Source organism: Gobius niger (assembly GCF_951799975.1).
Source record: "Gobius niger genome assembly, chromosome: 17".
Classification (NCBI taxonomy): Eukaryota; Metazoa; Chordata; class Actinopteri; order Gobiiformes; family Gobiidae; genus Gobius; species Gobius niger.
Window position 1 is genome coordinate 22,205,643 of NC_136868.1, and position 10,506 is coordinate 22,216,148.

Genomic DNA, 10,506 nt, shown 5'->3' on the forward strand with positions numbered 1-10,506 from the left:
ATGACCAATTTAGGTAGAAATGTGAGAAATTCCAAACGGTGTACCTTTTTTCAAAAAACTTAATATAAGTGATTTGGATTACGATTTTTTTTGGTATATTCCCGTACACCTTAAAGTGCCGTATGACTTGTCTTAGGCCATTACTTAAAGCCACAATATACAATTACACTAATATTGTGACAAACCGTAGTGTCTGACAGGGAGTGAAGCCTTCAATACATAAAATAAACTGATATCTTGTGTACTATACTATTTAAAAAATAACAATAAATAACAACAAATGTCGCATGTCCTAAAGAAACGTTTTCAGTGCAATAACCGATGATCAACTTTACTCCAAAGCCTTAAAATTCACGTGCACGTGTCTCAGGCCTGTTGGTTGGATCAGTATGGCCTGGAACCCAACAAAAAACAAATAAATAAATAAAAAAAAAGGTCCTACTAAACTCTACATGCCCTCATGGCCCCAGACACAGTTCATCCAGAGTTCACGTGTCGCTGATCGTCGAATTTAGCTTTATATGCCACAGAGTATTAAGGCCTGTGATCGGAGGAGGAGGAGGGAAAAGGCCAAAGTTACCCGGCGACAGCTAGCTAGTGCAGCTATGATGCGACCCTGATTCGCAGGGTCACTGTTCGGTCAGAGCGCGCTGTAGGCTGAGTGTGTGTGAAAGCCATGAAGAGGGGGAATCAAGTTCAGCTCAGAAAATACCCAAAATATCTCCCTGTGCCCATCCCTGTGTCATAACATGTGCACAGCCCCGCCCTAACTCAACCAGGGGTCAGCCGGAGTTCACCAAGACCACGCCCCCCTCGCCAACACAACATCCGACAGATGACATGGCATCACTAAACTCAAACCATATCAAGCTGGCCTAGTTTGTGCTCGTTTGAGAAGTAAGGCCACAGCGACACCCAACGGACACTTTCAAACGTTCAAAAAACAAAACTTATTCTACAATTGCTGCTAATGTATATCAAATATTGGTCTATATCAATAAATATCATTAGATTTGTATATATATATATCATTATATGTGTATATATATTCATGTTAAACTACTCAAGATTTGACACAAAATCATTATCAGTCTATTTGGTATTCAAATTGTGCACTGGAAAATAATAAATTCAAACCATTTCAAAAATGTATTTTTATCTTTCAATTATTATAATTTTAGAATCATTATATACAATTTAATCAATGAAATATAATAATATTAAATAATTATAATAAATAATAATTTAATATAAAAAATATATTAAATACAATCCATTATAATATAATAATAAATATATATAATTGATCAAAGTCCTTTGCAACAGTCAAATTTTTGTTTTTCATATTAAAATAAAATGTACTCTTTAGCCAATACACAGGACAAATGTATTGTTGGTATTCATTATCTATGAAACAACATCTATGAAACATAATCAATAGATATCAAAATGGAAAATGGGATAATAATTAGTTCCGAAGATGAATATTATTATTTTTTCGTTTGACAAAAACAAAAGTAGTATTTATGCGCGTGCCCTCAGTTACTATGAAATAAAATGTATAATGAAGAGTGAAATTATCGAAATATATATTTTACAATTATTCTTCATAGACAATACAAATATTCCCCTTTTTTATTCATAGATTTATAAACTCACGTCTGGGGCTTGTAACATATCAAAGAGTGAGAGTGCCCCCCAGTGGTTAACATAATAACATAACAGGACATCAGCCAATCCATAGAAAAATAGCAGGAAGGAATTACGCCATTGAGACGATTTATTCAGCTGTTCTCTTGTTTTTCCTTTTACATTAATTAAAAACAAAAACAAAAAACGATAACAGCTCTTGATGACTGCCTTTACATAATTGTGATGTCCACCTTAATAGTCAGCACATTTTTAGTAAGGTCATTTTAATGGCACTGTGTCACACAATGATATATTTTCAATAAATACAACATTCTGCAGCATTTACCTTAGGGTTAGTGTGACAAGTAAATGTCAATACAAATGTGTAGAATTTATAAAATGTTCAGTAAACAAAATATATGAAATGACCTACAGGAGTCCACATTTCCATGGGAAACAATTAGCCTCCTTGTTCTGGGCAATTAAAATAGTGAAGAGTTTTATAAGGAGAGATGTGAGATGTGCACTTTCCTTTGCAGCAGATTAAAATGATTAACAGTCCTCTGATGTGTTCACTTCTTCCTCAGCAACAGGTTCGACCAGACGTTTGTATGAGAAAGCCAGCATGGCCTGCAACATAATGGACATGCAATAGTAAGAATATATAAAAGATCAGGTTGTATAAGATGGATAATTAATTTGATCCAAATCCAATTTCTTAGATCTGTGCTATTTTTTTTTTTACAGTGAAATGAAAATAGAAGTAAAAACAAGAAGTATAAATTAGATGAGATTAAATTACCGATAAAATCGCAAGAAGGCCCATCATGACTCCCAACATGATGTACAAGTTGTCCGTCAGACCTCCAGCCCAGAGAGGTCCCAGAATTGTGGCAAGACCCCCGACGGAGCGACGCACACCTTGACTGAATCCTGTAAATCCATACATTTAATTAAATAACAAAAATCACACTAAATGTTAAATTGCAACATTTATACCTTGTGTTTTCTCAGCAGTAACTTTGGAGTAGAGCGAGACTTGGGCTACAGCCACAAACGGCAATCCCAAAACCTGAAGAAACACCCCAATGATGAACTCAGTCAGCTGCCATGGATAGTCCCCTAAACGGCCCAGTGAAGAAAGAGGAAAAACTATTAGAAACAAGAACAAAAACTTTCCTTTTTTCACTTGGAAAAAGCTGCAAGAAACAGCTGTGGCAAGTTACGTGTTTATAGTTGCTTTTTAAAGACTTGAATCTAGACCTAGTGGGGAGGCCAGGAAGATGAGGCACCACACGTTGGAAATGCTGCAGATTGCGAGGCCGATAGCCAGGACCACCCGCTCAGCCACACGACCGCTCAGCCAGCGCACGAAGAAGAAGCCAGCGATCACCTCCACGCCACACAGACAGTACATGACGCTGTTCTCCAGCTCACCGTAGCCAAAGAACTTCTGGGTCAGCGGGGTCACCATGGTCTACAGAGAACAGAAGAGAATGGATAGTCTCAAACTATTCTAATAATAATAATAATATCAATACATTTTATTTGTATAGCGATTTTCTAGAAGACGCGTTGCAGAAATACAATATAGAAAGATGCGTCACAGAAATACAATATAAAAATCAAACACAAACAATCTTCTAATTCAAGAAGGTGCCATTGTAATTGGTTGAAGACACTTTGATCTTAAAGAATTCTGCATACACATTTCAGTAGTTGCTTTTAAGCAGAATTTCTGGCAGGGTTTAAGTTGAATATCTCTAATTTACTCCGTGCCTAACCACAAATAAACGGCACAAAGTTCAATGTACAAATTATTTCCAATAACATAATTTTCTTTCAGTAGACTCAGTAGAGTATAATTAATCTCATAAGCATGTGTGTTACTCATGAAAGGATGGCCATGATAAGAGTAACACAGAAAGTCACACATTAAATATTGTATGCTTTGACCTTTGCTTACTCTGGAAAGTCCCACTGAGATTCAAAATCTCTTTTTCAGGAGAATCCTGGGCCTAGAGTGGTAAGGGAAACCCACGCAGACATGAGGAAAACATGTTAACTCCATACAAACAGGTATCTAACCTGGAATCTTCTTGCAATGCTTGCAACTTATGTTTGGAGATAATTCAAAATCTGAGACACTCCTACACATTTCTTTTGAACCCTGCCCTCCTTCTGGAAACTATGACATTGTCAAGCCAGCCTACTTAATCAAACTCAAGAGTGCTGAGATTGTTGTGCAGAGAACTTGGTCCAAAACATAAACCTAGAATATATCATTTTTAGTGTGTACATTCTGATGAACAAAAATGAAAGGGATACCACCTAAGAGATTTATGCATGCAGTGAATGAGAACATGTCAAGGCAAGATTAGAATGCAGATCAAGCCACACCTTTTGACTCAATGCTAGAATATAGATTTAAAGTATATTTTAAACACTGTCAATACAATATGTAACTCAAGTTGGCATTACCAAACTCAAATGTGTGCTCACTCTTTTACAGTCCATTTGTATTAAGGTATTCACCTTATTCCGGAGGCTCGCATGGGCGCCGACATTAATTGTGCCCGCCCCTTTTTGTCCCATCTGTTAACATGGGACTGGAGAAGTCCACATAAAATCGGTTACTACACAAAAACAAAGCCGTTTTTCGGCCGCGCTGAGAAACGGTGCAGTGTTAACATGTTGGTGTAAATGAACATTGGCCAAATCAATCGACTAAACATCAGATTTCAGCGGAGAATATTTTCCCTCTCCGTTTAAATGGACGGGCTTCGCGCTCGGCCGGAAGTGTCTGTACAACGGAAGTGCCGAGACAAAGCAAAAAGTGGCAAAAGTGGGCGGGGCGGAATAAGGTGAATAGCAAGTTAGCAACAACGGAAACCAGACACTTTAAAGTCTACATACATTGTGTCTCGCATAGTGTACAGTTTGTGTTCACCAGTTACAATGGATGTCAGTATACTGTATAGAACATAGAAGTGTGCATTCAAATGTATTTCTAAATGTTTGGCATTACCTCTAAAGCAGTTTGATTAAAAAGGGTAATAAACTGAGCTGCCAGCAGCACAACCACCTCTTCTCTGAGGAACTCTATCAGACAAGAATAAAACAGATTAGCTTACCACTGTCACAGAATAGAATAAATGACTTTGAAGCCCTTCCAAATTCCAACCCACCTCGGGATATACTAAAATTTTTAAAGGGGCTGGACGACTCCTGGGACTCTGTTGTTGGAGACGAAGGTTGAGAGACATGATTTGTGTCGGCACTGATGTGGTTGCCATCAGGGTTAGGCGTCACGACTGAGCCATAAGAGCCGTGGAACTCCTGGGAGTACATTAGTGGTTTTGCCTCGTCATTGTTGTCTTCATTATCCTCCTCAGTCAGCTGCTCATTCTCACTGGTCCTGTTTGGTTGCTGAACTTTGGCATTCTTTCTTTCCAAAGGGGGCAAGTCCCAGTACATAAAAACTACAACCAGCTGGAGTAGGATCCATAGTGCACACATGAAGAGCTGAAAAAGGAGAAGGTCATGAGCTTGTCACAAATTGTTTCTCATGGATAAAAATGTCTTGCAAATTAGTGCATTTGTAATGGATACATATATATTATAATTATTACCCCGGGTGCTGTGTACTTATTGACCACAAAAGGTCCAATATGAAAATCACACAGTCTCAGGAAAATGTTAAAGGCTGGACCTAAGGAAATTGTAAACAAAGTGATGTTAAATATATGTTAAATATTATTCATCTGCATTAGAATGATAGTATAACTAAATTAACTTCTGAGCTTGAGAGAATATTAAATATTCGCAGAAGATGAAAATATATACATTTAGAGCAGTGCCGTGAGATATTGTCTGGTGTGCCTTGGGAAATTATCTGATCACCTAGTTGTTGTTTTTTTTTATCAAATGCATTTCTATCCACAAATAATGTACCATTTTCGAGTGTCTGTGCTGTCTAGTGATCGGCAGAGAAACCATATTATACTCTTCCATATCAGGTAGTTAATTTCTTTGAGACAAGAGAATTAGTGAGGCGTTGGGGCATTTTGGCTAGTGAGACTATACGGTGTTCCTAGCCAAGACACTTTGATGAGAACATTTTCTGCTGGTGGTGTGCCTCGTGATTATTTCAATGAAAAAAATGTGCCTAGACTCAACAAAGGTTGAAAAACACTGGTTTAAAGATACTATAGACAAATTAAAATACTGACCAATCAAAAGCCCAGCTTGTCGACATGCCATGACCGCAGCAAATACAGTAGCACGATCTTCAGGAAGAGTGCTTCTTGTTAAAAAGCCAAAGATAGAGGAGCCGGCTCCTGAGCCAATGCCTGAAGAAAAATAAAATCATACCATAATTCGAACATAGACATGACATTTACTATATTTACTATTTTCGCTTGATCTGATATCACCAAGTCATTAAGAGTCCAGGACCAATGTAAAGTTGCTTGCCCAGGACACTTGATAGTTACACACTTAATTACTTGGTGATATCAGATCCACCACTATTTTATTATATTCTCATTCTATATTTCAAATACCTGCCACAAGTCTACTTGACAGAAGAAGCCACTTAGAAAGCCCCATAAAGTACATAAAATTACCTGGAGAGAGACAGAGAGAGGGAGAAAAAAATGACTCCAACTTAGTACTTGAAGTAGTTTGTTTGCCGTATTTATCATATCAGGGGTGTGTTTGTTTGTTTGTTTCTTACCAACAACCTCAAAAAGATTGGCAAACAATATGATCTTTTTGGTGGTGCGTGTTTGGTCGGACCAGTGTCCAAAGAGAGGTCCAGATAAAAGCCCACTGAAGCTGAAAGCAGACAGCGACAGACCCAGGAAGTATGGCGCGGCATCTAACGTCTGCAGGTATCTCCATATCGTTGGTAGTATCACAGCTTAAGGACACACAGGGGACACAAAAGTCAAACAAAAATGGACTGTCAAATGTCGGGAACAGTGTGTTACAACCACTTCCTAAGCAAATACTGCAATCTCTAATCTACACCAATATTCAGCACAATTGCTCAAGAACTAAGGCTGGAGCACAGTCTTTGTAAGTGACATGCACGGCCAACCAGTCAAAGGTTGTGAGATGTGATCATGTGATGCCGAATGACAACATTGCTTACATGTTCCCGTTACAACATGTTGTAGTGACAGTGGGAACAGGGCAGTAAGGGTTCCTGCTGAGCTGACACGATCAAAATTAAATTATGAGGTCAGGAGACACAAGCCTTCAGAAAGTGGTGCAAAATCGTCATTTCATGTGGTAAAGCTTAATACTGTTCTGGAAAAACCTACCGTATATGTATTAATGCAGGGGTGTCCAAAGTGCGGCCCGAGGGCCAAATGCGGCCCTCATACCAATTTTTGGTGGCCCACAGCCTTCTTGTTTTATTGCCACACATTGCCAGAGATGGTCATTTTACTCCAATTTGAATAATTCCACACAATTAAAACCTCAAAAATGAACATTAATTGTGGGACTGAGCTGGCATTATGGTTCTAAGTGTGTGGAATGGTTTAAACCTCTCTTAAATATAGTTGAACGTTTGAATGCCTTGACCACAGATCTGTGACCCTCCATGCCTTATACATGTCAGTATATGGCCCCCGGGGGAAAAAAGTTAGGACACCCCTGTATTAATGTATTATTAATAGAAAAGTCATGAAGAAAAAACATGTTAATCGATATTGTGTTATAACAAATAATAAAATATATAAAAATAATAATACTAATAATAAATCAGTATCAATTTGTGTGCATAACATATTTATAAAAACACAAATACAAGTTACTGTTATCATGAACAATTACAGTAGGACCTATTTCCCCAATGCAAAGCCCGAAAATAATATACTATAAGGACAAATATATGAAAGCACAGATTTAGCCATACTCACCATATTCCACACCGCTTAGGAGAAACAGAAGTCCAATAGTGAAATAAGTCAACTTCTTTTTCCGTCGTTCATCCATGACTTTTAGCCGCTACAGTATACTAAACTGTCCTTTATGCATTATCCTTTGGGCTACAAGCGAGAGTCTGTTGGCACTGGCACTGTCATAATACCGAGTGTAGTGCTTCCAATTAGATGCGAATGCGGAACCACACAGTCCTCACACAATATCCGCGAATTCTCATAGAAACCCCCCAAAACTCTAAAGATCTATAATACCTACTGTCATTTAAATAGTACTTGCAGAGATTCTGTTAAGCCCATGAATGTAATAAAGTCTGAAGAAACTGCCTTCCTTCCTTCCTTCCTATTCGGATCCATGCATAACAGCAGTCCCACACCGGGATGCTCCTGCGCACTTTAGTTCCACCACTACATCACTTCCGGTTAGCGCACCTTTGCACGTTTTTGTAGTGCTGTGGTCCTGTTACTATAATTTCACATATATGTATACACACACTATACAAGTATACAATGGAGAGTAAAGTAATCTTGACAGTGCTGACAGGAAAATGGCAATAACTCCATATTTCTTTTAGTAATATTAGATTAAAAAAAAAAAAAAAAAAAAATAAGCACGTTACATTGTAGGACAGGTCCACACCAGGTCCTGGGATAACGATTGTCAAGAAAGGGGCAACAGTGGTGCAGACAGTAGAGCAGGTCGTTGTGTCCTTGGGCAAGACACTTCACCCACCTTACCAACAGCGTTTGCGTACACTGGTATATGAATGAGTGCGAGTGGTCTTTGCCTTGAGTGCCCATGTGGAAAAGTTGAGACCGTTTACCATTAAATGCCCCCAGGTATGTGTTTTACAGCAATCATTAAGTATGGTAAAAATAGTCAAAGACTGTGCGATAGATTTTTATCCTGTGATATTCATTACCATGACAATGGAAAGTCGGTTTTAAATTGCATCTTTGATTTCACCCATAATTTAGTTGCACGTTGTTCTAGAGCAGTGGTTCCCAACCTTTATTATCTTGCGCACCGCTTGGGCCTTTCAATGGTCATCCATGTACCCCCTACCTAAAGAGTGTTGCAGAAATTTAGAATGTTATTACTCAAAAGTGGTATTTGTAAGAAAAAGGACAATGTTGAGTTCAAAATAAAACTAAAATTCTCCCAAAGCAACACATTTTACTGCAAAATATAGCTTTTCTTATAGAAAACGATGTTCAATTCCCCCCTTTCTTTCAATCTGAAATAGTTCCAAGTACCCCCTGCTAGGTCCTCGGGTACCCCTAGGGGTCCCCGTACCCCTGGTTGAGAAACACTGTTCTAGAGTCTCTTTGCTCTATAATGAGATTTTATAGGAATTTATAATCAAACACAGTCTGGCAATCAAAACTACACCCATATATTAAAAAACACTTTATTTACAGTTAGAGGTTATAGCTGCATTTCTGGGAGCCTACACAGAAAGAGGAGCAAATGTTTTTCTTGAAAAAGGAGAGTCCAACATAAATGTCTTGCTGATGACTGATGGGGGAAAAATATGAAAAAACAAAACAAAAACTATGCCCTCAAAATGCCAGTTTCTTCATCAGAAGATACACTCTAGAATCCACTTCAAAGCCGTGAAGGTTGTTAGCATCTCCTTGGAGCCTCATAAGAAGACCTCCATAAGAAACATAGGCAGAGCTACAAAAAGCAACACATTAACAGCATTACATATTGACATTAAGAATTACAATTTAGAGAATCTACTAAAGTATGCTACACTCACAGACGTGTGGCTGCTTCTGTTGAAGTTTCATCACCTTCGATCTTGTACACTTTTCCATACATAACATATTCAAATTGGTCTGCCCTATTATATGAAACACAGATAAGAAAAAAAAATCTGCAGCACTTCTGTGTACATGTTCACAAATGATATACCTTGATGGTCGGTCATCTTGAGGGTTGTATTCTCCATCATCTGGTGTGCCATCTTCATATAATGTGCTGGCAATAACCAATCTGAATTTGTCACCTTATAGTAAATATAAGAATTGGTCCCATCATTAAGACTTGCATGATATAGTAAAAGGTAACTGGCAAAACTGCTTCTTACCGAGATCCACTGGATAGATCTGTATATTTACATCTAAAATTAGGTCCATTTTGAAAGATTCACTTTCACAATGGAGACGAGAGACTGCAGAGATTTTAAAAACAAGATGTAAAGATAAGTTATAATCATCAGGGACTGTAATACCTGTAGCATATACGCCAGACAAACCTCTGTCAAACTTCTTGCCATCTGGATCAATGTCTTTAACATCAAAAATATCTTCAAACAGGATTCCAGCCATCTTTGTTTCTTACAAAACCTACAAGGGGACAGAAAACACCACAAAATAAAAACAATGCATGTCTAAGTACTTAACTGTAGAGCTGAAATGACGGAACCAAGCTTTGTATCCTGTACTGGTTATATTGATTATTTGTAGACCAATCATTAAACCCGCTTCACGTTAGATGTTTGTATTACTTTGGGGAAACTCATTAGAACGCAGAATTAGCTCTTAGCATTAGCCAGATGTAAACAAGTTCACTTGCCTTAATCGTAATGCACGGCTGATGTTAATACCCAAAGGTACTCGTCAATTGTCCTTCAGGGCTCGTGAATAATACCTTGTATTATTCTATTATTTTCATTCATTACTGTGTAGAAACAGACGATACAAGTAAACCGCGCAGACAACAACGTGCTGAACCTTTGACACAAAAACTACTTCCGGTGGCTCACTTCCGCTATAGAAAATCGTTATTATTATTTTTGTTTGTTTTACTTGACAACCTATCTAGCCTACATAATGAAATGTATTTCACTCAAGCATGTATTACTCAAGATATATGACATGTCTTTTGTTGCACATAAAACAAGAAAACAAA

General features: G+C 37.9%; 2 protein-coding genes across 2 annotated transcripts; both read right to left on the bottom strand.

Moving 5' to 3' along the window:
* Nucleotides 1-1,988: 1,988 nt before the first annotated feature.
* Nucleotides 1,989-7,968, bottom strand: mfsd8l1 (major facilitator superfamily domain containing 8-like 1). Its single transcript, XM_079575534.1, has 11 exons — nt 7,566-7,968; nt 6,371-6,556; nt 6,198-6,260; nt 5,865-5,984; nt 5,265-5,344; nt 4,821-5,157; nt 4,661-4,734; nt 2,896-3,109; nt 2,632-2,754; nt 2,435-2,565; nt 1,989-2,262 (listed from the first exon to the last, which is right to left on the bottom strand). Exons 1-11 carry the CDS (start codon nt 7,639-7,641, stop codon nt 2,185-2,187), a joined length of 1,482 nt encoding a protein of 493 aa, XP_079431660.1. The 5' UTR covers nt 7,642-7,968; the 3' UTR covers nt 1,989-2,184.
* Nucleotides 7,969-9,035: 1,067 nt separating this feature from the next.
* polr2h (RNA polymerase II, I and III subunit H) lies at nt 9,036-9,941 on the bottom strand. The gene is made up of 5 exons (XM_079575547.1): nt 9,851-9,941; nt 9,683-9,766; nt 9,508-9,601; nt 9,353-9,436; nt 9,036-9,267 (listed from the first exon to the last, which is right to left on the bottom strand). The coding sequence occupies exons 1-5, from the start codon at nt 9,921-9,923 to the stop codon at nt 9,150-9,152; spliced, it is 453 nt and encodes a 150-aa protein (XP_079431673.1). The 5' UTR covers nt 9,924-9,941; the 3' UTR covers nt 9,036-9,149.
* Nucleotides 9,942-10,506: the final 565 nt, after the last annotated feature.